The sequence below is a fragment of the Manacus vitellinus genome, unplaced genomic scaffold, assembly GCF_001715985.3.
Source record: "Manacus vitellinus isolate BGI_N305 unplaced genomic scaffold, ASM171598v3 scaffold_72_pilon, whole genome shotgun sequence".
Classification (NCBI taxonomy): Eukaryota; Metazoa; Chordata; class Aves; order Passeriformes; family Pipridae; genus Manacus; species Manacus vitellinus.
This window is the reverse complement of record NW_021940764.1, coordinates 2458174-2485344: the sequence shown is the minus strand read 5'-3', so window position 1 is coordinate 2485344 and position 27171 is coordinate 2458174. Positions and strand designations below refer to the sequence as shown.

Sequence of the window (27171 nt, the reverse complement as noted above, 5' to 3'; positions counted from 1 at the left end):
AGCCCTGGCACTGGCAGGACAGCGGGAAGCACTGACAGCCTTTGCTGAATCACGGCCGCTGCTGCGGTGCCAGGGCTGCACCCCTGCTAAATGCAGTATTCCCAGGAAAAGTGGAAGGTCTTCTCTGTGTCGGGTGCTGTCCATGGAGCCAGCAGATAAACCTCTGACAGGTTATGTGAGCTCACTAGCTGTCAAACAGAGTCCTCTCTGGATGGTGTCCCAGGAAATTCTTGTCCAGAGGCAAGAAAGGACTAAGTGTGGCTTCCCAGGGAGACTGGGGGAGACACGAACTGCTCTTCTCCAAAAAAACAGTGGGAGGAAGAGAGGGAAGGAGGCAGAGTAAGGAGACAGCCTCATCTAAATGCAGCACAGCAGATTGGAGAGTGGTTTGCTCTGGATGAGCAGTTGGGAAGCAAAGATGTTGATGTCTGTGGATGTGTAGTGAGGGAGCACGGCTGGGAGGGGATCTCCGGTGGGGAAGGGGGTGGGAACTGCTCCTGCCATCCATGTTTTCCTGCCAGCAGACAGGGCAGTGCACTGGGAAAACTGCTGTACCCAGTCCCAGGTGTGTGTTTGAGGCAGAGAGGTGATTTTTGTGTATGTGCACACACACAGACACAGCAGAGCAGCACATTTGTGTGTCATTTTACACTCATGTTTGTGCCCAAGTTGCTTTTGTGACCCCTACACCAGGTTGACACTACATTTTAGTATTTCAGTGCTAAATAGACCTGTAAATAATATCAAGCATTAGCCAGATGAGACCAGGATATAATCAATATGATTCTTTGAGTGCTGGGAGGAAAGCAACCATATGTCTAAATAATTAGGGCCCACCATTTTTGGGACAAAAATTAGATACTTAATTCTTTCCTATTTTATCTTTCTATCTTTATGGGTTCTTTTTGGGGAAAGTTCTGGAACTTCCTTAGTACAGTTCTGTCAAATGGCTTTGGATCTGTCTGAGGCAGAAATTAAATTGCAGAGTCATCTTGCTAAGGCTTAAAAAAGCTGGGTGAGAGATCTGGTTACTAGCCCTGGAGTTTCTCTGGTGTGGTTCCATATATCCAGTTAATTTATTGCCAGCAGACAAACCCACAAGTTTCTTCCTTGCTCCTGGTAACCTGAGCTTTGTTGCTGGATTCATTAGCTTCTGATGGTCATGGCAAACATATGATCACACTAATAGCTGATTATTAATCACTGCCAGGGGCTGTAATTATATCAGCTATTAGGAAGTCAGCTAAAAGCACTGTCTGTCCAACCAGCACGGAGAGCAGGGAGAAACACAGTCCCTGCATCAGGGAGCAGATGATGGTTGTTGGCAACTTCATTTCCTTTTGTAGATCGATGCACTTTAGAAAAATGACTCTGAGTTTTGGCACCTTCCTGCTCCCACCCCAGTGTCCAGCCCTGTGTGCTTTGCCCTGCACTGTGGTGTGGCTTTCCAAGCCCTGCAAGAAGGATTTGGGGTTAAATCCTGCTGTTGTGCTGTCCCCTCAGAGCCACAACCAAGTGACACACTCTTCTCTAAGAGTCCCTGGTCCAAATCCCTGTCTGGAAAGTCCTGGATTACCCCTGTATGTCACTTTTGGGTGGCTTTTAAGATGATGAGTGTATTGTGCTAGCTGTATATCCCTGCTGAGTGTATCCACAGGGATGGAAAGCATCCCTTCCCACGCCAGCATCATGCCTTGCCAGCAGACACTTCTGCTGAGAGACTGGTTAAACTGGGAAATGCAGAGTTTTGAGCACCAGAAGTACATCTGCACTTACCCTGCTGCCTCCCAGTGATCTCCTGGGACAACATGGTGGCTGAGCAGTGTCCTGTGTGCACCAGGATGGAAATCTGGCTTGGCACATCTTAAATACCTGTGGAATTTGGGTGCAGCTGGGCAGAAGTTGCCTATATCCTTGTTGTGGGGGATGCAGTGAATGGCACATATTTTCCTTGTGCAGGAAAGTTAAACCTTTCCTTAACTCCTGTCGTGTCAGGTTTTGCCTAATGGGTGTTTGTTTTTACTCTCACCAGGAGCCTTTGCTGAGAGGTAGCGGAGCAGCCTCAGGACATCACCATGATGGAGGATCACGCACCTGGCCAGGAAAAACACTTCTCCTCAGGTGAGCACACCCAGGAGATGGTGAAGGGACCTGCCTTGCCCACTGCTGATCTAAGCAGGGGGAGTGGGAACAGCGTGGTGGTGCGAGGGGTCCTTGGGGACAGCCAGGAGAGGGAATATGTGTGTGGAAGGATGTTGTGGATCATCTGGCTGCAGCCACAAGATGCTCCAGCATTTACAGTCGTAGGAAAATGCTGCTCTGGGATATCATTGCCCAGCACAAGCAGAATAACCCCTGGTATCCAGGCTAGGGATGATCTTACTGCTGCAGCTTTGCAACTGTGTGTTTGTGTTCACTCCTCGGTTTGCTCTAAAAACACAGCACTGCTTTTATTTGGGGTCACAGCTCAAGGGTGCTGCTTGCTGCCTGCTTTCCTCACCTGCACAGGGACCTGGGGACAACTGAACAGAGAGCTCTGGGAGCAGGGGCCATGCCAGAGTCTTCCTCCCCATATGTCAGCCCTGCATTTCTCCCGAGGCCTTTCCTTTCTCATTCCACCACGCTCCACAACTGAGCTTGGAAACCCACGCAGCGCTCACAAACCTGGTGGGACTCACTCCCGGCTACGCTCCATACAAACATCATCTTAATTTTCTTTTCTTGAGGTGCTTTGGACACCCCTTACATAAATGGATTGCCTCTGCCCTGGAGAGGATCCATAGCATCCATTCATCCCGGGCTCTGTAACGCACTGCAGTCCGACGGCTCCTCTCAGCTTGTTTCGCTCATCAGCTTCCCAGGGATTTTGCTTCTTCTTTCCTAAGTCAGTTTTTCCAGCTCTCATTATTTGATTTGCCTAGACCCTTTGCTCAGGGGAGACTTGTGCCTCTTGCCCTGCTCTTCCAAAAAACTTTTGCCACCACGTCTTGGCACTGATCCTGTTACACAGACGGGCTGGTTTGCAGTCGTGGGAGTGCTCAGCCTGCTCTGGGAGGGAGCTGAGGGCCCCAGGGAGGACAACAGTGACTCAGGAGTTGCACATCTTTCCTCCTTACGTTGCTAAGATCTCCTTGCCTGCTCCTGCCATGCTTTGCTGTTTCTGCCTCTCCGGTTCACCGGGCTTTTCTTTTGCTGATGGGTTTCCGCTCGTCCCTTTTGGTGATGACACTGGTGCTTTTGGTTGGCATTTTCACGCTTTGCTTGCTTTTAGTCCGGGTGGTTTTTCCTCCCCAGTCACAGTTTCTCGCTGCTGTAGATCTGGGCAGTCAGAGTTGGTAACGCCCGGGCCCTAATTCATAGCCAAGGACTTGTTGTAAGTATTTGAATGTTTTCCAGGCTATCCCCTTCAGATACCAGTCGATGATGGATCGGATGAGCCTGTTTCTGAAACATCTGACGCTAAGAGCACCCCAACTACAGAAGGTGGGAGCTCTTTGACTTACTGCTTTGGAACCATGATGGATGGGGTCGAGGTAAACCTTGCCCAAAGACTCGCCGGGCCGTGTCCTGGTGGGGTTTCTCAGGAGGAGCATCTGCACTCTTGGACAAAAGCTCTTCCTTAGTCTCATCACAGTGATGTTTGCCATGCTGCAGAATGAGATAACGTGCTCTAAAGGTGGGCTGGAAGGCAACAGAAGGTGAAGTGTTTATTACAGCTCAGGAAGTTGCTTGTGGTTTGTTTCCTGAAGATTTTTTACCTGGGGACTGCAAGGTCCCGTTAGCTCAGCCGGGAGCAGTCCTGTGTTTTGTGACACAGGTTTGTGTCACTGTGCTCCCCCAAGCACTGACAGCACGTCCTGTTTGCTGAGTTCCCTTTTGGAGCCAGCTGGTTTTGCCCCCTCTGTGTTTACGTGTTCATTAGTACAGTGAGATTCCTGCTGGAATGATGAGCTGGGCAGGCTCCAGACATAAAACCAAACCTCATGCTGATGGGAAGGTCATGGTGGTAGGACTCAAGCCATGTCTGTGCTGCTCTGGAGTGTTACCTGATTGTCATGTTTGTAGAAAGAAACTCATTCTGAAGTGGTCCAGAGACTTGTTCACCATTTCAATTAGCTGCACCTTGTGTGTTCCTCTGGTGCTTTAATCACAAGGATCTGCCTTTGGAGACTCCAGGTAAAGGCATTAGCTTGCAAAATTGCTCTAAAAGAAAGGAGAGGTGGACAGAGATGCTGAGCAGTCCCAGCCCTGTCCTGCTGGAGGTGTGGGCTGTCTGATTGTCTGTGAGGTGGCTCAGGAAATCAGGGTGTAAAACCTGGCTGGTGCAGGAGGGGATATTATCCCTCTTTCCAGTTGGATCGGTACTGTCACAAGGAGCAGACATCCCTGTGGTAGATGGAGCCAAGTGTCTGTCTGTCCCAGAGCTGCCCAGAGTGCTGGGATGGTTTGTGAAGGTATCCTGTGGGAGCTGCTCTGTCCTGCTCCAGACCAGTGGTGTCCCAGTGCAGACAGTATTGCTGTGCATGTGGCTCAGGCACCAGTGGCTGCTTTTGGCTGTGGATTTTCGGATAGAGTTCCTGGCAAAGCCTTCAGAAGCATAAGGAGTGTGCTGTGGCACGTTGTGTGGCAGAGGGGCAGCTCCTGGTGTCCCTGTGATATTGGCTTTGCTGTGTCGTGCTTGGTTGTCCCCCTCCACAGGCTCCACTGGCTGAAGGGAGGGAGTCGAGTGCTTTTCTGAGGAAAAGGGTTCTTCAGGCATGTCCTGGCCTCCCCAGGGCTTTGCCACCCAACAGCTGTGTGAAAGCTGCGTTGTTTTTCAGATGCCACAGCACCTTTAGTGGAGGAAGGAGACCACGAGGATCAGGGTGGTGTGGAACAGCACGGGGAGATCCCAGAAGGAACCACAGGTGAGGGAGACCAAGGTGCAGTTCCACCTCTTGATGCAGACAGAGCAGAGAGCTGGACTGGCTGGTGCTGTGAGATAACACCGTGAAACCTCTCGCAGGGACGCTTTGCTCCTGACGCTGCTTCTTCCTTCTCCAGATAATTCCTGGCTTGCAGTTGTCCTCTTGCCTTCCCCATCCTGAGGGGAACTCGCAGCTTTCTCTTCTCCTTCGCAGCTCTGCATCTGACAATCTTTCTGTCTGGTGTCTCTGTGGTGGCTTTGCCTCCCACCTTCAGGCTGAGCAGATCCGGGTGGTTCCAGCCCCTCTTCCAGCAGCCCCTCATCCCGCTCTCCGCAGGCCCTCGGGGCCATCCCGGAGCACTCTGGCTCTGCCCAGCCCTCGGGGTGTCTTTGGAGTGGCAGGTGAAAACCAGGCCACTGCAGCAGTGCTTTTAAGGGTAATGCAGAGGAAGTGAAGTGGCTAATTCAGCCTGAATGGCCTGTGGGGAATCACTGCACCTGGGCCTGGTTTTCCAGGGAGGGCTGGTGCCTTCCAGAGGCAGAGCAGGGAGTGACTGCAGCAGTGCTGGGTGGGTAGGAGAGGGCAGGAGCTGCGGGGAGGGGCAGGGCTGTGTGTGAACAATGAGGATGTGTCCCCTGTGCCGTAGCCAGTGGCTTTTCCTGAAAGCATCAGGCAGGACCTGAGAAAGGTAGTGGGTGGAAAAGGGCTTCTGGTGATGCCAAAGACTGGAACACACCCCCAGCAGTGAAATCCATCCGCATCCAGTCCCCAGGCTGCTGGTGCAGCCCTGCAGTGGGACACAGAGTGGTTCACCTGCTTGCAAGGATGTGCAGACCCTGGTGCAAGATCTGGCTGTACCAGGGAGCCAGTGTGTCCTGAACTCCTGGGAAAAAAAATACAGGGAAACAGAGAAAATTCTAGTTTGGCTAGAGAATGTGACATGCAGGTGTAATTGTTTAAGCTGGTTTGAAAGTACTCATGGAATAAATTGGAAAAATTCTGAGAGAGGCAAACCATCATCACTGTGAAGAAGACTGTGCTTCTCTGATGTTCCAGTATTCCTGAAGTGTCAGATTCATATCAGGCTTGGAATTACTGGTCTCACACAGCCTTGGCAGGGTTCATTGTGGTGAGGTGGGTGGTAAACACCAAGAAGGTGGGCTCAGGGAAGAGACATTTGTGTGAGTGCTGCTGGCTACATAAAGGGTAGGTGGGGGTAGAAGAGGGGATATAAATCCACAAGTTTCCTTGCTACTTAACAGCCTGTTTCCTACCTGAAAGAGCTTGTACTAACCTGCCATCTAGGATGTGTGAGTTGATGGAACACTCCTCCTGTCTGGTACAGCACAGGCTGAGCAGATCTGTCCAGATCCATCATCGGTGTGGAGTGATTTCCTTTCTGATCCTGCCCTGCTCATGATACAGCAGAGATCACGCCCAATCTGATGGGCAGCATCAGAAGGGAGGTAAACAAATTCTCCAGGCACACACTTAAACTTAACTCTTGTTTTGATCATATTTTTCCCCTTGTTCCTCTGACCTGGGAGCAGCTGAGGAGGCGGGCGTAGGAGCCACTCCCAACCTGGAGGACCACGCTGCAGGAGATGACACTCAAGGTGGGTGAATCATCTGTCCCTGGGTCCTGTTATTGCTGCCCACATGTGCAACTGGTTGCTGGTGGCTTGGGAATTTTGTTCTTTAGTGAAATGCTCTGCACTGCACGGCGGTTGTGCAGTTCTCCCTGTTCCTGACAGGGAAGGGTCATCCACGCTTGGAATGTTCAGACATACTCATTTCAGGTAACTGCAGCTTCTCATGCACCAAATTTCTCTCTCAGACAACCAAAGTCAGGGTGCTTGTTTGTCCAGTTGCAAAACCAGGGCATTCTCCAGGCTGGAAAAGCCGATGGACAGAGCTGGGATGTGCCATGACCAGGAGGAGCTGCTCACACTGAACAGAGACAGTGTGGACCCTGCAAGTCACACACAGGATCAGTGAATTGTTTGGTTACTTTGTCTTTCTAATGGAAAACATGTCTCAAACCTACTCACTGATACCCTGACTTCAGCATTAAGGGTTTGTTTTCCTTATCCCAGTCTTAGGGAATGTGAAGTGGCCAAGTCAGACACAGGGGCAGCAAGTTTTCAGAGCATTAATTGTGTCTGCTTAGATGAGCCAAGAATTATCTGGGATGTCTTGGCTACCTGGAAAGCCTCTCTTGACTCTGCTCAGTTCAGACTTGATGGAAAGCTTCAGGATGGGGTTTTCCCAAAACGCCCAGTGCTGGCTTAATTCCAGACTTAGGGATTCAGACTCCCCGTGATGTTGCTGTCTTGCCTCCACACCACAGCCCTAATTTGGTGTGCTGTTTAAAATCTCAGTTAAACTCCATTTTCTAAGGCAGTTTTCTGCACAGCAAACATAACAAACCCCTCCAGCTGGGCAGTGTCTCCTCCTCATGGCTCCATTAGTGCATTTAGACATCCATGTCTTTTACAGAAGTAAATAGGTCTTTGCCTTCTGAGCTCAGGGCAGAATTCAGCTTGTCTTTGCTCTCTGCACACAGATGAGCAATTCTGTGCACCCTGCAGTTAAAATAGAACCTGTGCTTGCCTGGCCAGTGGTTTTTGGACTGGCAGCTCTTCTGTATTTAAAGTAGTGATTCCACTACAAAACAGAAATCGAGACTTATCAAGAGGGGAGTGAAGTTCTCTTTTCTCTCTACCCTGGTTTTAGTGCTGTTTCACACCAGATTTTTTCTAAGACCTTTCTATCCTGTCCTAGGATCTTTGAGCTGTCAGATATGGAGCCATACAGCCAGTTGGAGCTCTGACAAAACCTATACAGGTTCTTTATAAATTGTTCCATCTCTGAAAGTGGGCTTGTAATAACGTGCTGCTTCCTTTTAATGGTTCTCTTTGATTCAGAGGAAAATGTGATTATTGACACACAGAGCCTTGGGTGTCTCACTGGTACCTACCTGATGTGAGGATTTAAAAAAATACAATATTTGCAGTGCAGATGGAGCATCTTAAAATGCTTTTGGAGTCTCAGGTGGAGAAGCGTCCTCTAATCCCCAGTTTGGCATTGACCCTGCGCTGCAGATTTGCCTCAAAACCCCTGAAAAAATCCTGGAATGTGGAAGCACAGCTCGTGAACTGCCTGTCCACATTCCTGCACTGCTGCTCATTAGTGGTCGTGATGTTCCTTTGCAGAAGAAATGAGCCAGGTTGACCTGCTGGCTGCTGCCTGAACACTTCAAATCCCTGTGATTACAAAAGGTGTTTCTTGATGCCATATTTCAGATATTACCTTCCAACAGGGGCCAGTTGAAGCTTTCTTTTAAACCACAGTTTCCAGGGTCTTTGTGTGGTGGTTTCACTTAAACCATGGTATTCTCTTAAAAAGGGGAGGACATTGATAAAAGACCAAATAGGTCTTGATTCACCTTTTCTTGTTTTGGTCTTGTTTGTTAATCTACCAGAGCCACAGCTGTGATCTCAGGACTGCAGTGCTCTGATTTGGGCTCTTTGGTTTACCTGAGCAGTGCTCAAAAAGACCAAAGAGTCTTTGAAGCTGGGCAAATTCATAATGCAGCAGGCACATTCCTGCTAGGATGGTTGACTTTAAAGCAGTTTACCTCTGTCCAGGTGAATTCTCCATTGCTCAGTGGATCTTTGCTTCAGCTGAATGAATTTCCAACAGGAAAGCTCCAGCTGAGTGGAATATGTGACTTAACTCTGCAGTTGGGTGAAATTGTAAATGTCTGTGTCGTGCACGAGATCAGCAACAACAGAACTCCTTCTTTTACACACACACACAGCCCCCAAAAAAGAGAGAGAGAGAGAGAGAGAGAGAGAGAGAGAGATCTGTGTCTCTGGGACCTCAGATTTGGGGTTTAAATGTCACTCAGCCCAAATAATGGCAGCAGTGCTGGAGTTCTGATGAGTCTCAGTGGGGGCACAGTCCAAAATCACTGCAACTACGTTTTTCCTCACAGTCCTTTGCTGCTCTGCTGGCTGATGAAATAAGAGTGGAGACATGGAAGTGCTCTTCTCCACGCCCATGGGCAGCAGGAATGACCTGGAGAGCAGAGCAGGGGTGGTTTGAGCTCTGAGAGGTGCTGTGTGTGCCTGAACATCTCCTGAAGGGAGGAAAGAGCTGCGGGGATTTTGGGAGCCTGGGAAGGAGGGGAAGGGTCTGGCCTGTTTTGTTCAGGCCCTTGAGGCAGGAAGGGGTGGGCACTGACCAGCAAACCGATGGTTCTGTGGTGGTGTTAGATTGGAAAATGGGGATGTTCTTGGCTTCTGGAAATTTCTACAGCTGAACCAGCTCATGGAGTGCAGGTGTGAACCTGGACACCTCCAAGGCCGGGTCCAGGCAGGAATCTGATCTCCCATGCACTGTGGCTGTCACTGTTTGTGATTCCCAGGGGCATCAGAGTTTCTCTAAAGGCAAAAGCCACTGTGGCAGTGAGTTGTCTGTTCAGTGGGGCGGTGTGGGACTTCTTTTATCCTCTCAGTTGACAGTAGAAATCCTCAGTCTCTCAGCATTACATGACTGTTTGACATGCCTGTGCTAATTTTTTGCCCCTGCTTCATACCCCACATCTTCAACTCCAGGGGAGCCGAGCTCTCCAAAGCTCCAGCCCCCAAAGCAGGGACCTGGGGGCCTTCAGCAGCCACTCCTGTCACGTGAAACAAAGGCTCCAGCAGCAGCAGCTCCCACCAGAATTGAGGTCACCATCCCAATCCCCCTGGATATGTACCAAGGCTCCAGAGCATCCGAAGGCAGCGGTGAGCCGTGGGATCATCGGGGCAGAGAAGGCATTGGTGTGGAGCCAGAGCTGGGCCGTGATGTGCTGGCAGGAGCAGGGGGCATCCATAAGGATGGACCACCTCCTTTGTGTCCCAAAGCCCCATTAAAGGAAGATTCTGGTGGGCAGGAGAGGGATGAGGATCGTGATATTGATGAAACTTCTGAGCAGGGTTTGCTGTCCCTGGGGGGTCAGCAGGTTTCACCAGGACCTGAAGCAGGCTCGTGTCCAGCAACAGCCAAGGAGACTCTTGAAGAATGTGATAGAGAAGGGTCCAAAGACCTCCCCAGAGACACCTCGAGAGAGGCACCTGTGGCTGAAACTCAGTCACAGAAAGCAGGAGAGGACCAAGAGGAGAAGCAGCAGCCACTGAGGGGTGAAGGAGGTACAGACATCACCCCATCAGAGCCTCCTGAAACCATCTCACAGAAAGAAGCTGAGCCCGGGGAGGGAGAAGATTCTGGACCCTTGCTAGAAACAGCCAAACTCCCTTCTGAGTTAAAAGGTGATGTGGAAGACAAAGCTGCTGAGGTTGTGCCAGACACAGGAGAGTGTCAGACGCCCCAGAAGCAGCCCTGTGCCCCGGCTGCAGACAAAGCCAGCCGTGTCCCTCTGCTCAAAGGTGTGTGCTCCGGTCACTGCCCTCGGCTCACCGGTGGCTTGCTCCCAACAAGGCTGCCTGATGCAGCACCACAGCTTGCTGCCACCTCGAGTCCTGCTGCTTGGACATGGCCTGGATCTGCGCTGTGAACTGATCTCCAGCTGCTGCTCCCTCCCAGTCCTTCCCTCCCTGTTTAATCCCGGGTTGGATTCCCAGACCCTTGTGCTGCCGTTCTGCGTCCCTTGCATGGTGCTGGCGTGTCCCCAGTCGTGCTTTTTTTTCACCTGTTTTTGGTTTGATTTCCTTGGATCTGTTGGGTGGGCGCCTTAACTCCCACCTGGCACCTTCCCAGAGGAGAGGAGGACCGGATGGACGTGGTTCTGGCCTGTTGGAGCGGGGCTGACCTGGCGCACACCGCGGCTCATCCCGGCAGGACACGTCCCATCTGGTTTGCATGTCTGGTCCAATAACTCTTGGAATTGGCTTTCCTAAAGAGGAGGGAGGAGGAAAAAGGCAAGGGTGGCAGGTCTAACCATGGAGAAGCCCCACACTGATCCTGTTTCTTATACTTTCCCCTTCAGTATCCACTGCTGACTGCTGCTGCAGGCAGGGTCTGCAGCCAGCTGGGCCTTTCCCCACTGCCAGGCATGTCCATTGCTCTTCCAAAGCACCCTGCTCCAATCCCAGCTCTGGATGGGATGTCCCTGGGCGTTCCAGAGCATTTGAGGGGTTCAGTGGGAGCTGCCTGTGGGCGGGGAGGCATCTAACAGTCTGTGGGGCAGGGCTGGGCTGTTTTGGGGGAAGGTCTGAGTTCACCGCTGAATGCACGAGCATCCCTTAGACCTCTCCTTTCTCCAAGGCTGTTTTCCACCCTTCCCAAGGCTCAGGAATGTCACTAGAGGCCCTGCTCAGTGTCCAGATGAAGCTTTTGTCATGAGTTGTGTTAACACAGCAGGACACACGTTGGTGTCTCACAGTGTTGTACCTCAGCTCTGGCTGCCCAGGGTCTATCCTGGGGGAGGCTCTGCTTCTCCCTGCAGTTCCACATCCCAAAAGCTGGCTTGGCTGCCTCCATTATCCTGGGAATGCTGCTCTGGTTTGCAGCAGGCAGAACGTGCTCTTTGCTGCGTGGGGCTCATGAAGAAATTGTTGATGGAGCTTTTTCCATTAGAGCTAAAGCTCATAACATATTTCTCGTTGTTCCCTATGGAATCAGCAGTGGGAAGCTTCCCACGTGTGCTGCAGGGCACTGGCATGGCTTGCACGGGAGCCTGGAATGATGGTGGGGTGGGGATGCATTGCCCAGAGCCAGCCAGATTCTGATTCAGTAGGAGAAATTCAATTATTTAATGGTCTTTCCCTTCAAAACAGATACTCCATGGCTATTCAGCTCCAGCCTTGATCCAATTTGCAGTTTAACTGAATTTGGGATGGGTCAGTGTTGATTAACAGCATGGTCCACGTCACCAGGAAGGGGCTGACCCCTCAGGACAAGTTTCCAAACACTGGGAACAATATCAGCAGCTTTTCCTCCCAGACTGGGGAGGAATTAGCTGAAGACAGGGGAAAAGGGCTCTGTTACAAGTGCCTTGTACTACAAACAGTACTTCCTCCCCATTTTTAATCTCCTAATTAGACTGACCCAGGTGGAAGGGGCACTGTGCTAGGAGGCAGAGAGCAGTGTGTCAGGAGAGATGGGAATTAACAACATCCAGGGATAAAAGTGCTCTGCAAAGCCAGCACACTGAAGAGCCACCTTAAATGAGGTCACAGTGCTGCTGGATTGGGGCATCCTTTGGTTTGAGTCTTTATTTATATACTTGCTAGAACCAGTGGGGGTTTTAGAGAGGGAACTTTCTGTCCTAAACTGGACAGATTCTGCTGGATCTGAGTGCAGATCTGGGGGAAATGCTCTCATAGAAACCTCGTTGGTGTGTCTCGTCTCAGTGATGACCAACATGGATCATCTGTTAACCCAGAAAAATGTGTTTACCATGGGGAAGTATTTCTGCAGGAAATGGTGACTTGGTAATATATTTCTAAGAACAGAGTTTAGTTTAAGGGTGAGCAGGGACAGGGAGCAGCCCCCAGCACGTGTGTTGTCCTCTCTCTGGAGTTCCTGACCAGTCCCAAGAGGTGTAACTGTGTGTTTCCCTTTGTCAGGTCGTGTTGACAAGGAAGGGACCGAAGCTGATGAAAAGAAACCCAAGGTGAGCTAAAAAATAAAGCCAGAGGTGACACCTGTGCATGTTCCTGGCTCCTCTCCTGCTCTCCTGGCCTGCAGTTGTGTCTCTTAGGAAACCTTTCCCATTCCCTTCCATTCTTCCATTTGTTTTTCAACAGTGTTTTTATTTTTTCTTCCCTCACCCTGGTTTGGATGGTGCAATCCATGGGGTTCTTTGAGGGTGAGGAAATGATCCAAACCTAAATCAAACATGTGGCTCACGGGGTTGGGTGTGGGGTTGGAGAAATCATTTTCTCAGCCCAGCACTGGAAAGCAGCAGCTGCCTTTGGGGCAGACTCAAGACTGCACTGGTTGTACTGGGGACGAGCAGCATGACAGTGAAAAGAGCAAAACATGTAGTTAAAACATTAAATTAAATAATCTAGGCCTTGCAGATCATAGAATATCCTGAGTTGGAAGGGATCCACAGGGATCATCAGCAGAGTTTGAGATTCCAGAGGTTTAATGGTGTCTGTCACACTGGTAATTTGGAGGAGGTTTAGTTCATCTGGCCATTAGCTTGGTTAGTGCCTGAGGGGGATGATGGACAAGCTGAGGGGCAGTTTAAGGGGTAAAAAATTGAAGGTGAGGAATAGAATTATTTGCAAGCACTGTGAAATTGGATTTTTCTCTAGGGAAGTCTGGCAGGGTCGTATCAGGCTGAGCATTAGACGTGGTACCAAGCCTAGATAAAACCAGTGGTCTGCTTTTGGCAGAGCAGGTGGGATGGGGTTGAGAGAGCTGGGAGCAGCATCTCTCAGAAATGCTGGTGTTGGTAGTGCTGTTCCTTTGCCAGGAAGGAGGAGGGTTTGGGAGCAAATTGAGGGTTCTGATGGTGAAACGTGCCCCTGGTGTGGAAGGCAGAAGCAAGGACAGGCTGTCACAGGGTGACACTGTCCTCAGGAAGGGGCTCGGGTGTCACTGCACCCTGTGGAAGGAATAGCTGGGGTATCCCATACTTGGTGGAGGAGCCATGGGGCCCTGGCAGTGCCACCTAACACCTATCCCCCACCCAGCTCTGCATTGCACCTTCTAATCCTACTTTATGCTGCTGATCCCATTTTGTTTCCCTCCCATGCTGATTTTTTTTTTCGTTTGTTCCCATTTTATTTTGTTTCCACGTTTTAAGAAATCCTCACCTTCCACTGCCAAACCCCCAGGGGACAGACCCTCCATCCCCCCCCACCGACACACCTCCTCTAGCACAGCCCCTTCGAAACCACCCTCCAGCCCTGCTCCTGCCTCTAAGCGAGTCCCTCCTGCCACCCCCCGAGCTGCCAGTGCAGGAACGCCAGAAATGAAAGCCAAGGTAAGGAAATGGGGTGTGAGAGAGGCAAAGGGGAATACCTTAAAGCATTCCTGAGTGATGGTGCTTGGCTGAGTCTCCCTGGTCTGTGGAGAGGGTGGGATGTGCTTCACCTTCCCATGGCCACGGCCAGGTTTGGCTCCAGTTCTGGTGCTGGAAGGAACCAGCACGTGGAGCAAAAATAGCTCCTCGCTGCAGGGTGTTACCTGGTCTCCCTGAGGCATTTCCAGGTCCTTTTAGGCTCTTCCTTGTTTTGCAGCTTTATCTGGGTTTCGTGGGAGCGTTGGCAGCAAACAGCAAGATGTGTTTGCAGTGTGCCACAGCCAGACCTGCCAGGTGCTGCTGTAGGAAACGCACACACACCCAGCTCTGGGTTCCCTTTGCTGTGTTCACTCACACAAATACACCCATGGTGAGGGAAAGCACAGGGATTGCAGGTCACACAGGGTCAGAGCATCACAGGATGGTTTGGGTTGGAAGGGATCCTAAAGCCCATCCAGTGCCACCCCCTGCCATGGGCAGGGACACCTTCCACCAGCCCAGGTTGCTCCAAGCCCCATCCAACCTGGCCTTGGACACTTCCAGGGATCCAGGGGCAGCCACAGCTTCTCTGGGCAACCTGTGCCTCTCACAGATGATGGGATGTGGTTTTACTGGTTCTGCTCTGCTTCCCTGCTGCCTTGGGACCAGTCAGCCTGTAAATTTTCAGTTCTGTGTTTTCCATGAGCTTTTACACTGACCAGCACTAAGTAGTCACCAGAAAGAGGATGTGTGAGTTCAGAGGTTTGGGAAGGATTTCTGCAGGACCAGGAGACCACAGATAGGATGTTGCAGTTCACCTGACATTACAGGTGATGCAGGTGTGACAGTGGTGTACTGTAGGTGGGGATATCTGAGGTGCTTCCCGGTGTTTGAAGCCTGGCACTCGACTAATGGATAAATTTATCTTCTGTGTGAAATTGTAGCAGAGCAGGGGAAACAAAGTGATGAAATTTAGAGAACAAAGGAGTTGAACATACTCTTGAATTTTCATGTATCTTCTGTAACAATTTTAGCAGAGCAGGGGAAACAAAGTGACGAGATTTAGAGAACAAAGGAGCTGAACATACTCTTGAATTTATGTATCTTCTGTAACAATTTTAGCAGGGCAGGGGAAATGAAGTGACGAGGTTCAGAGAACAAAGGAGTTTTGCACAGCAGACCAGGGGTGGTGAATGGGGCAGCTGAAGCCAAGGGCTCACCTGGGAAAGGTCACAGTCACTCCACCAACCCAGGAGTGGCTGTGCCCAGGCTGTGGCTGCGCCAAAGCTGTGGCTGTGCCCAGGCTGTGGCTGTGCCCTGTTGTGGCTGTGTCCTGTTGTGGCTGTGCCCAAGCTGTGGCTGTTCCCAGGCTGTGGCTGTGCCCTGTTGTGGCTGTGCCCAGCTGTGCTGTGCCCTTTTGGCTGTGCCCAAGCTGTGAGCTGTGCCCTTTGTGGCTGTGCCCCGTTGAGCTGGACCCAACGTGCTGTTCCCAGGCCTGTGGCGTGCCTGTTGTGGCTGGTGCCACAGGCGGTGAGCTGTGCCCTGTTGTGGCTAGTGCCCTGTGTGCTGCCCAGGCTGTGGCTGTGGCCCCAAAAGCTGGCTGTGCCTGTTGTGGCTGTCCAGGCTGTGGCATTTTCCAGGCTGTGGCTGTGCCCTGTTGTGGCTGTGCCCAGGCTGTGGCTGTGCCAAAGCAGTGGCTGTGCTCTCCTTGTGGCAGGTGCTGTTGTGGGAGACAAGGTGTGAACCAGCACATTCCAGGTGTGGGGAACCCTTGGGCTGCCAGGGTGTAGGAAGCAGGGGGTTCTCATGTGCTCTGACCCGTGAGGGGTGACAGCCCATCCCTGACAGCCCCCCCTTGTGTCCCCAGGGCCCGGAGATGAGGGGTGGCACGAAGACGGGCACGCCGCGCTCGGGGCAGGCGCAGAGGAACTCCACCAACGCCACGCGCATCCCGGCAAAGACCCCCACGGCCCCCAAGACCCCTCCCAGCTCCGGTAGGTGACGGTGGGAGCCGTGTCCTGCTCCTGCCACCGCGCTGGGGATGCCCTCAGTGGTGCTCCCAAGTTCCCCAGGCAGCTCTGGGGGGTCAATGGCCAAACTCACAGCCCCGGGCAGGGGCACGGCACAGGCTGAGCTCTGCCAGGGGAGTGGGAGCTGCTCAGCCCTCTCCTGGAGCTGGGATGAGCCCTCTGGAGTGAGCCTTTCCAGGTGCTGCTCTGTTCACACATGTGTAGGAGAGGGCAGTTGCTTTATCCCTTTGGGATACCCTCCAATTTGGAGGGTTTAGGCAGCTCCTTTTTAATCCATCTACCGCTTTTCTCTCTGACAATATTTCACAAAGACCCAGGGGCAAGAGGATCAATTCTTCGATTGCAGGAATGGAGATTAGCCCATTATTATTCTCAGAGAAGAAAACCCCAGAAAGCATCAGGCATTGTGAATTTCCATTAAAATGGTGCATTTCACTGAATATACATATATATATATATTTCATACTTAACTGGAGCTCCATAAAACCTTAAATCAATTAATTTTCCAGCTTTATTATGTTTAAGCATCTTTCTCATTCACTAAACAGGCAGAAAGGAGCAGAAAAAACCACCTCCTGCAGCAGCAAAGACTGAGAAAGGTGACGTTTAAGGGTTTTCTTTTCTTCTTTCATTTTCTTTTCGAACTGGGGACAGTTCTAAGCTGCTCAGCAACCAGCCTTATTTAATTACAGAGAAAAAAATATGTAAAAATGCTTCCAAACTTCTAATAGAAATGTGTTTTTGAGTGTCTTTTGTCTGTAATTTGTCATGCATGCCAATGCCACACTTGGGTGGGGAGTTTTACCAGTGACACAGGCAGTGGAGACCGTCTTCCTTCTGAGATATTAGGAAATTGCCTTTAAATCACAGTTTTTCCTTCGAAATGGAGTAGAAGAAAGCGCAGCCGTGCACTGGGAGTAGCGGGGTGGGCTCTGGGAGCGGGGACATCGACCCCAAAAAGGCAGGGAGCGAGCAGGGAAGGGGTGGTGTGTGCCCGGGTTGCCCACCTGTGCTCACTCCCTGTCTGCAACCTCCAGGTGAGCAGCCCAAGTCTGGAGACAGAAGCGGTTACAGCAGTCCCGGCTCCCCCGGGACTCCAGGCAGCCGTTCCCGCACCCCCTCTCTGCCCACCCCACCAGCCAGGGAGCCCAAGAAGGTGGCAGTGGTTCGCACCCCACCGAAATCTCCGGCGTCGGCCAAGACCCGCATCCAGCCCTCGGCCGCGCCCATGCCCGACCTGAAAAACGTCAAGTCCAAAATCGGCTCCACTGAAAACCTGAAGCACCAGCCCGGAGGTGGCAAGGTAAACGTGGACTCTGCTTCCCCAGGGGCCTGGCTGGGGGGGCAGCGGGTGCTGGATGCTCCCTCCGGGGTGGGAGAGCCTCCCTGGAGCGGCAGCAGCTGTGGGCAGTGGGCAGCCAGACTTCAGCTGGGCTCCAGCCTGGTGCTGGGGTTTGGGTTGACTGGGCTGGGGGCTTGGCCTGGAATTCCTTGCCTGGCTTAGTAAAGCTCAGCTGTCCCGCGGAGAGCTCGTGGTGTGGGTCTCGTGGAGTGGCTTCCAGGGAAATGGCATTCCCTCGTGGTGTCCAGTCAGGGACAGATTGTCCCTAGTTAGGGACAGATTGTCCAGTTTGGGACAAATTGTCCAGTTAGGGACAGCAGGTTGTGGCCTGCAGCCCTCAGGAGTGGTGGGATCAGGGCTGTGTTTATGGATCCTACACTGTGACCAGAGCAGTCCCTCTGTTAGTGAGCAGGAGGATGATCTGTCTCCTCCTCCTGAGGGGCCCAGGCTCGGACCTCAAGTTTTTCCAGACACTGGGATTTTGGATCCAGCTCTGTTGTCAAGGGTTTGGGTTGTGTTCTGCCATCAGGCGCTGTGTGGCTACGTGGGCAGTGTGGCATGGCCAGAACTGGTGGCACTTTTATCCTTTCAACCACTTTTCACTCCCAGAGAAGCTGTTTCACGAGCAGCAAAGTGACCTCTGTGTTCCAGGTGCTTGGGAATGAGGGTCTTGGGTTAAATTCTGCAAGCCTGGCAAGGGACACTGCCTGTCCTGGGGGTGACACTGCCTGTTTTGAGGGGACACTGCCTGCCCTGGGAGTGACACTGCCTGCCCTGGGGGTGACACTGCCTGTCCCAGGGGTGACACTGCCTGCCCTGGGGTGACACTGCCTGGCTTGCAGGCCTTGCAGAGCCATAATAACCATTCCCTGAGTGCTGTGCATGGCATTTTGTGTGACCTCCATGGCTCTGAACATTCGCCTCTGGCACAGGGGGGAGGCTCTGGGATGGCTCCTCTGCACCCCTGGAAATGGCAACCTGCTTTTCCATGGCCTTCTGGGCATTTTCTGCCATGGCTGGAGATTTACTGGCTTTGTGCTACAATCCAGTGGGGCTCTGGAGCCTGGGCAGGGCTGTTGGTCATGGGCAGAGCAGCACGTGTCCTTTTTGGGGCCTCAACCCTCCTACCCACTTAGCACAAGTCATGGGATTTTCCTCCCACCCCCACAAACCCTGTTCTCCTGGGATTTTAGAAGGAACCCTTCTGTTTACTGGAAATTGGTTAAATTATTCACTCGTTCTTTTTAATCCAGCTTTTACAAGTTGGGGGTTTTTTTCTCTCTCTGCTTCTCTGTCAGGCGTGTTTGTTGTTGTTACTGAAGAGTGGGAGCAGCTGAATTTGGGACAATTCCTTGCTCTTTGCAGGGGAGAAGGGCTGGGTGCTCTGTTGGGGGTTCTGTAGGACACGAGGCTGCTCTCAGCAGAATGGTTGCAGCTGGAGCAGAAGGGGCTGATCCCACCAGTTTGATTTGAGGCTGAAATCGGAAATGGGTTTGGAGCCTGCTCTCTGTGCAGATTCCAGACCCCCAGCCTAGGGAAGCAAAGGAGCAAGGGGAAAAACACACCAGGAGCCAGCCAAGCCACATCTCTTCCAGTGTTTCTGCATGGTCTGAGCACTTTTGTTGTCACTGGATCACCGAGTGCTGCTCTGGCAAAGCCTGGTCTAGCAGAACTGGGACGTGGTTTGTGGGATTAGTTGATGTGAATCTGGAAAATCATGCTTCAGGCACATACCAGCCTTGGTGCTTCTCATGCTGGAGAAGCAGGGAATAGCAGGGAGCTCTCCTGGCAGCAGCAGGCCTGGGATGGAGTGTTGGGATGGAGATGAGGTGCCTGCTCAGCTGGCTTTGGGGACGGGGCCATCCGGGGCTGAGGGATGTGACACTGCAGGATAGTCCCTCTCACGGGGTTGTGCTTCAGACAGGCTCAGGCCTGTGGGTTGTCACCTGCATTTACACCTGTGTAGGTTGTAAAGCCACTCCAGAGTGCGTGGGGGAAGGAGCAGGGACAATCTTTATCCTCATTTTGCCTGGAATAGCTGATGCAGGAGGTTGCTCCAGCATAGGTGCCCTTACACAGCCAAGTGGGGAGAACAAGCCCGAAACAGAACCAGCTTCATTAGCACAAAAATCCGTGTGTGGAGGGAAGGCTTTGGGGCTGGAGGGTGTAGCTGGCGTGGCACGTGGTTCCCGTGTGGCACTGAGCTGTTTCCAGCCTCTCTCCCATGGGAGATGGCATTGGGAATGTGCCACAGAGCTGCTGCCTCTGGGGAGTGGGCTGGGCTGCCCCTGTCATCCCACAGGGCTTAAGGAGACTGCAGGTGTGGGGCTGCCTCCCTGGCATGGGGCTGCAACCCTGGGATGGGGTTGCAACCCTGGCCTAGGATTGCATCCCTGGCGTGGGGCCCCATCCCTGGATGGGGCTGCATGCCTGGCACTGCATCCCTGATGTGGGACTGCATTCCTGGCTTGAGACCACATCCCTGGCATGGGACTGCATCCTTGGGATGGGGCCACATCCCTGGCGTGGGACTGCATCCCTGGCAGTGTCTGCTTTCTCTTGGTAGCTGTAGAGGGAGTGTGAGCCCTGTGCAGAGCAGAGCTCAGGCATCTTTTCCCAGTGCTGGACATGCAGCTCCTGCTCTCCAGCCTGGCCAGCAGCACTTGTTTGCCCAAGGTCAGGTGTGCCTGTCCCAGAGGGGGATCAGGATGCCAAGCATGGGAGCTGGGGCTGAGCAGGCAGTTTTCTCTCAGCTCCATCCCTCCTCCTTCCACAGGCTCTGCAGAAGCTGAGTCTCAGAGCACTGTGGAGTCTCAAGTGCCTTCCAGCGGGTTTGCTGCCCAGCAAGTTCCCCGTTCTGTTCAGTGAAAGAAAATGGGCTGAGCTCATTTCTGGCTGGTGTTTGTGGCCTGGGAACCAGGGCTGCATCACTACCCAGATGTGTCCAGTCTCTAGCTGTAACCTGCCCACCTCCATCTTCAGTTTCCAGCCCACGAGTACACCAATCCATGCAGCAAGGCAGAGATTCTCCTTTTTGCTCTCAGCACTGAAAGGCAGGTTCCTGGTTTTAGGGCTATAACACATGGTCAAGCTGCAGATGGTCACGTTGTTTCTCACGCTCTTTTCTGGCTACTAAAGGTGCAGATTATTAATAAGAAGCTGGACTTTAGCAGCGTTCAATCCAAGTGTGGCTCAAAGGATAATATCAAACACATCCCGGGCGGAGGCAGTGTGAGTACCTTCACACTTTCAATGCTCTATAATAGTTCTTATTATAAGTGGCATGTTGTGTACACTAAACTGCCAATGCTATCTGCAGCGATCCTGCCATCAGATAGCTATTGGTGACGTGCAATGACTCTTTTCTGGCTACCAAAGGTGCAGATTGTTAATAAGAAGTTGGACTTTAGCAACGTTCAATCAAGGTGTGGCTCAAAGGATAATATCAAACACATCCCGGGCGGAGGCAGTGTGAGTACCTTCACACTTTGAATGCACTGTGATAATCCTGATTTTAGTGGCATGTTGTTACACTAATCACCAATGCTATCTGCAGCCACCTTGCTGTCACATAGCCATTGGGGACGTGCTGTCATTTAACCCCATTAACCTGAAAGACATGGTGAGATGAACCCTAACAAGTCCTGGACATGCCTGCCATGGACAGAACTAACTGCCCCGTGTCCAAACCATGTCTGTAACAAAACATCCCAGTAACTCCAGGGTTTGGCACTACCTGGAAGGCTGAAAGCCTCGTTGTCTGTGGGATGGGGGCTCTGGCAGACAGTGATGTAGGAGACGAGTAAATTTATGAGCAGACCCAGTCCTCGTTGCTTAATGTGCTGCTAAATTGGACATGATCCTGCCCAACAGATGAACGTGCAGGTTCCTGCCCGTTCCCATCAGGCAAGTATGATCCATGCAAATATTGAGCTTCTCCTTGCTAACGAATGTGTCCGGCAGCGCCCACGGAGGCTGAGCCTAAAGTACTGTTGAGTTAATTGATTTGAATGCTGGCATTTCCAGCTGTTCCCAGATAAATACTGGACTCAGCTTTCAGTTACTGTGCCAGAAACCTGGAGAGACTCCACAGAGGTTGGTGGATTTACAGCAGTTCCACTGGAGACAGTTTGGGACCAGGAAAGATGACGGGCCAAGGAAGACCCCAAAGAGTGCGACCCGTGGTCTGTGGGGGCCTGGTCTGTGGCCGTCTGAGGGAGCATCTCAGATGTTCCCCATGGATTTTTAATGGGCTTTCCTTGATCTCTGTGGACGCCCTCCCTGAGAAACTGAGCATTTGCAGAGGGCTTGGCACACGCTCGCAGGGCCACAGCTGGGTTTGCAGCCTCTGGCTCAAATTTGGTGTCATTCTGCAGTTACTTCATGGGCCAGAGGAGCTGCTCTGTGAGCCCAGACCCCTGTGAAGCGATTCCATGGTTGTTCCTCTTCTTCACCCTGGAGTCCTGGGCTGCCTGGTGTGTGATGGGAGCTGGTGTTGGCCACAGATCCCCTGTGCTGTGGCTGCTGCTGAGCTCCAGCACGGCGTGCTGAGCTCGTCCCTTCCTCCACAGAGAGCTCACACCGTGGGCGAGGGATTGCAGCTGAACCGGGTTAAGAATTATCTGGATTTTTGGCTGGGGGTTGTGATCCCTCCCCAGGCCCTGCCAGCACTGAAAACCCTGTGATCTGTGCCTGGCTGCAGCAGCTCTGGGAGCTCTCGGAGCAAAGCCCTGAGCTGACATGGCTGTGCAGGCTGTCCTGGGGGCAGGGATGGGCCTTGGGGCTCCTCTGGGAGAGGGGCAACAAGAGACCCCCAGGCTTTGATGGCCATTGTATCTTAAACCCCCAGGGACCACCTGCCCAGCCATCCCTGCTTCCAGGGGGAACTGTCACTACCTGAGCTGGGTACCTGGATTTTAAGCCCATGGATGCTCTGACCAGGTGATGCATTAGGCAAAAAGAACTTCTAATGCTGAGAGGTGGGATCCCAAGGTCTCTGGCACTAGTTTCCCAGGCAAACTACTCTGTTCCCATTTTCCTTTCTTGCTAAAATGGGGAGGATCCTTCTCTGCTCCCAGCAGGATGGGAAGGGATAATGGAGTCCTGTCTGTCAAAAAAGGGACTGGAATGAGAGCAGAATGTTCCAATTGCTGATTGTTTGCCCTGGAAATGGGAGGCCTTTCAGTCCCAGGTCTCAGTGGTGCCTGAATTGCTCGTAGGCCCTTTGGGGTCACAGCTGGGATTAGAAAGGCCCCAGCTGCCCTTTTCGGGTCCCTTTCCTGCCTTCCGACCAAACCTGGCTCCTGTCTTGTCCAGTGCATTAAACGTGTGACCTTTCCCCAACTCTGTCTCTGTGTCTGTGTCCCTGATGTGCTCCAAGGCCCTGGGGGTTCATTCCCCCACTCTCTGTCTCCTGTCAGATGTGCCTTTTGGTCTGCGTGAGCAGCGGAGACAAGGCAGGTCAGCACAGGGCTCTGTGCTGGTGGGACCAGATCTGCTCCCATCCTTTTCCTGGCTCTGTGATGGAGGGGGAGTGTTTCTCAGGGGTGTGACAGTCCAGCACCCAGCTCTGAGGGTGATGGGGCCAACATGAGGACTGGAGGGTGCACCTTCCCCTGGGGTTTGAGCCAGCACGGGGTTCTCAGGTGTGATGGAGAGCAGTGGCTGTGGTGAATCCTCTGTGCTGGTCTGGAGGCTGCTGGGAGGGAGGAGTCAGCTCCTCTCCGAAGCTCCCTTTGGTGCTGGCACATCCTTCCTGAGATTTGTGAGAGCAGCACAAATGTGACGCTGGAGAAAACACGGAGAGCAGCACATGCTCCCCATGAAATCCAGGCTGTCCCCGAGAGCCAAACCCTCCCCGGTGCGTGGGAACCACCCCCGAGGTGCTGATGGTCCAGTTTCTCCTGCACAGCCCCACCAACTCCAGCAACAACTGCCCCACACTGAGGTGTGGGTCCAAACCCAGGGTGTGAGGTAACTCATGGGGTTCTGGGGATGTTTCCTCCCCCCTTGTCTCCTGCTCCTGCCGTAGCTGCCGTGTGTGTGCCGTGGTCGCCGTCCCGGGGGCTCCTCCCAGCCCGGCTGTTCCCGGTGTGTTGTTTCACTGCTAACGTAGCACTAAAGCAGCCCCTCGTTGCTGTCCCTCCCGTGTGTGTGTCCCGTGTCACCGCTGTCCGTGGGCAGAGCCCGCCGTGAGCGGGGCGGGGTCCGTGGAGCTGCTGCAGCCCCTGTTCTGAGACAACAACGGGGCAAGCAAGTCACAAACAGAGCATAAATGTCACGAAATGCTGTTGTGCTTCGATATTTTATAACATTTTAATCTCTTATGATGTGATCTCCGGATATTTAGACTTTTCTTTGCTTTTTTATTTCCCCCCCTCCCCCGTTTTTTTAACCCTTATTTCTGTTACAGCATTTTTCAGAAATGCATATTTTGGTCACTCTTTTAAAAGTTCTGTGCACATTGATCATTTCTGTTCTTTCAGTTTTTGTGGACATAAGCTTTATGTTTTACACCAGAAAAGGTATTTATTTTTTACGTTTTCTCTCTGGTATATCTCCTCCTTTTGGATGATGTGTATGCAAATCTTAATTAATTACCACTCCACTTTCTCTCTCACTTGAGCACTTTAAAATTGCCTCTGTTCCCCCCTCTGTGGAGAGGTGATCTCGTGCATGCTGACATGTTAAGAGGCTACTGCACACGGGCATTAATGATCTCCCATTTCTGATGATGGTTTCTTTTGTATCATTAATCTTCCTGGGGTTTGAGCTGTCCTTTCCCTCCAATCCAGCTCAGGTGCCGCTGTGTGTTGTGCTCCCCCTCCCCAGCCAGTCCATCCTGGCAATGAGCTCATCCCTTTTTCCTCTCTCCCACGGGCAGGTTCAAATCGTTTACAAGCCAGTCGACCTGAGCCATGTGACATCCAAATGTGGTTCCCTGGGCAACATCCATCACAAACCAGGTATCCTTTGGCCTTGTGCTGATCCTGGGAGCTGGTGGGCTGTGCTGTGGTGTGTCTGGAGATGGGGAGAGGGTTGGGATAGGGCAGGGAGTGAGGGCAGGCAGGTGGAGCAGTGACTGGAGCACCAGAGTGAGCCCTGGAGTGCTGGATGCTGTTCCCAGCTCAGTCACTGCCAGACCTGCTCCTGTCTGCCCGAGTGCTCCGAGCAGGGGGGGAATCTGGTGTCATCTGAAGGACTTTTCACAAGAGCCTGGAGTGACAGGACAAGGGGGAATGGCCTTAAGTTGAAAGAGGGTAGATGTAGATTGGATATTAGGAAGAAATTCCTCCCTGTGAGGGTGGGGAGGCCCTGGCACAGGTTGCCCAGAGCAGCTGTGGCTGCCCCTGGATCCCTGGAAGTGTCCAAGGCCAGGTTGGACAGGGCTTGGAGCAACCTGGGCTAGTGGAAGGTGTCCTTACCTGTGGCAGGGGGTGGGACTGGATGGGCTTTAAGGTCTCTTCCAACCCAAACTGTTCTGTGATCCATGGATACCTTTGTGCCAACACATCCATGTGAGACATATTTAGGAATAAACGGGGGGCTGCTGGTTTAGGGGATCAAGGTCAGCTCCCTGCCCTCAGTTCTGTAAAACATTGGGGGGTGTGCCAGCTCTGCAGAGCATCCTTTGGTAGGTCTCTTTACCCTGACTCCCATTTGCCCTGACTCCTGGGTTTCCCAAATCATCACGGGGTCCCTTTTGCTGCTGTTTCCCTGGGCCTCACCCTCTGCTCAGCCTCAGAGGGCTGTGGCTGAATCTCCTTGGAGCAGCTCAGACCTCAGGGACCTGGCTGCTGACCCAGCCCCTGCTCTTTACTCCAGGTGGTGGCCAGGTGGAGGTGAAATCTGAGAAACTGGACTTCAAAGATAAGGTGCAATCGAAAATCGGGTCCTTAGATAACATCAGCCACGTCCCTGGAGGAGGGAATAAAAAGGTAAAGGGGCACTGGGCTGGGAACAGGCACCTTCTGCTGTGTCTGGCTGTGAGCAGGCGTGCAAGTGAAGATGGGTGGGAGTCTGGGCTTGGAGAGGGTCCTGCTCAGGGCTCCTGGGCTGCCTGTCCCAACCCAGGGGACGTTTGCTGGAGCAGAGCTGTGGCAGAGCTGCCAGGACTCCAGGCTGGGCCATTCCTGGCCCATGGCCACGAGAATGAGTTTGGGTGTCAGTGACAGCCTCTGCTGTGGTTTCCTGCTCTTTCTGCCGTCTCTGAAGTTCGTGCTTGTGTCTCAAACCTTTCTCATGAAGGAGTGTCACCAGCAGCAGCTCCTGTGCACTCTGGGTTGGTGCAGTGGCAGCTCAGGGAGCTGCAGAGGTGTTGGATCCCAGTGCAAGTGGAGCATTTAAAGCTCAGCTTTATTTAGAACAGGTGACTTTGCAGCAGTCTGGCCCTTCAGAAGGTGATCTCTCCTTCCTAGCCAAGGGCTCTGTGTAGGGAGGGGGTGCTTGTGGGGGACTTAAATTGAAACACAAAAGCCACTCAGGTCAGGGAAACAATGAATTTGGGGTGAGCTGTTCCCACTGAGGCTTTGATGGCAACTTTAGTGAGTCTTAGCTGAGTAAAACAACCCCCACAGCTTGGCTTCAAGGCCACCAAGTCCTCAGCAGGCCAGGGAGTGAGGACATCAGGTAAGCACAGAGCTGAAACCCCAGCCTGGGGACAGACAGGGGTCGATCTCCCTGGGGGAAAAAAAAGCACTTTTATCTTGATTGTTTTTCAAGCACTTTTTTCTCAGTGGGAGAGGAAGGTTCTGTTTCAGCTCCTGTATTTTGGCACTTTGTTCTTGGCCACATGTTCTCTGTGCACCCCCAGCTCTCACCTCCAGCTGGCCTCTGACTGCGGGACCGCTTGACTTCCTTACCCTTCTCTCTGCTGCGCATCAGCCTCCCCTGTGCTCCCCTGAGCCCTCTGCCATGGGTTTTGTGGTTACTGTGACACTTCTGTCACATCCCAGCACATTCACTGGGCCATAGTTTGAAGGGCTTGCCCTTTGTAGAGGGATTTCTCTGCAAAGATGTGACCCAGCAGTGACATCACCACCTCAGCCTAAACCCACACCTGGAGGAGGTTGTGGTTGTAACTGAGTTCAGGTGCTGCCTCAGATTGCTTCCCTTCTCCAGCCCACTCCTATCCACACCAGAATCGTCCTGGGGCAGTGCTGCTCCAAGGTGGAACACGGGGAGGGGATGGGACACAGCTGAGCCCCACCAACCCTCCACACAGAGCAGCTGTGGGCGGCTCTGCTGCCCCTTCCCCAACCTTTCCTGTGTCCCCAAGTCCCCTCTTTGCTGTGTGACACACAGATCCAGGCTTGGACTTGCAGTCCACAGCTCCTCAAGCTGGTTCCTGTGCTGCTCTGGCAGTGGGGGTTCTCTGGGGAGCCGGGGTGCTCTGTGCTGTGCCACAGTGCCTGTGCTCTCCCGTGGCACACCTGGAGAGTTTTCCTCCCCAGCTCCAAAGGCAGCCACTCTTCTTCTATGAGTCAGTGAATGGCCCTGTTTTTCAGATCTTTTTCTCCACAATTTTCTATTTCTTTTCTATATTTTTGGTCTTTTTTCCTTCTGGCTGACATTTATTGGGTCGTGGTTTTTGTTGCTGATGCGTTTTTTGCCCCCCACCGCCCTGGGCGGGTTTCTTCACCTGTAGAGAGAGAAAGGCAAGGAAGACAAGACCTGGACCCCGAGCCCAGACCCTGCTGGGCTCCAGGCCCTGGTGCTGGAGCCACCCACCCTCATGGAGAGCCAGCTCCCAGCCTTGCACTCGGCTGGGGAGGGCACCAGTAAGTAGCAAACCCTGTCCAGTTCACCTCCGCTCGCCGGGAGAGGGGTTTGGCTTCTGAGAGCAGCTCTGTGGGTTAAGGGGAAGCTTCATGAGCCATATGGGAATTCTACCCCCCCAAAATCTCTGCTGGGGGAGTGAGAGCA

At 52.6% G+C, this 27171-nt stretch overlaps 1 protein-coding gene across 10 annotated transcripts; it reads left to right on the top strand.

Annotated features, from left to right (window-relative positions):
- The first annotated feature begins 2029 nt into the window (after positions 1–2029).
- On the top strand, positions 2030–27171 carry MAPT (microtubule associated protein tau). 10 transcript variants are annotated; one of them, XM_018084612.3, is made up of 15 exons: positions 2030–2121; positions 3397–3483; positions 4821–4907; positions 6458–6523; positions 9530–10345; positions 12488–12534; positions 13678–13857; positions 15743–15869; positions 16454–16504; positions 16943–17208; positions 20386–20478; positions 20626–20718; positions 24131–24212; positions 25072–25184; positions 26894–27148. In XM_018084612.3, exons 1-15 carry the CDS (start codon positions 2076–2078, stop codon positions 27032–27034), a joined length of 2295 nt encoding a protein of 764 aa, XP_017940101.2. In that variant the 5' UTR covers positions 2030–2075; the 3' UTR covers positions 27035–27148. The 10 variants fall into 10 exon arrangements, with proteins under 10 accessions (XP_017940101.2, XP_025752089.1, XP_025752088.1 ...); XM_025896304.2 differs by having other exon boundaries at positions 17045–17208; positions 26894–27147; XM_025896303.2 differs by lacking the exon at positions 20626–20718 and having other exon boundaries at positions 26894–27167.

What these genes read in the sequence shown, in the direction of transcription:
- MAPT (XM_018084612.3), top strand. Translation starts at nt 2,076, where the DNA reads ATGATGGAGGATCACGCACCTGGCCAGGAAAAACACTTCTCCTCAG. An exon ending in CCGTGTCCCTCTGCTCAAAG is followed by an intron (nt 10,346 to 12,487) that starts GTGTGTGCTCCG and finishes TCCCTTTGTCAG; the next exon opens with GTCGTGTTGACAAGGAAGGG. An exon ending in ACCAGCCCGGAGGTGGCAAG is followed by an intron (nt 17,209 to 20,385) that starts GTAAACGTGGAC and finishes TGGCTACTAAAG; the next exon opens with GTGCAGATTATTAATAAGAA.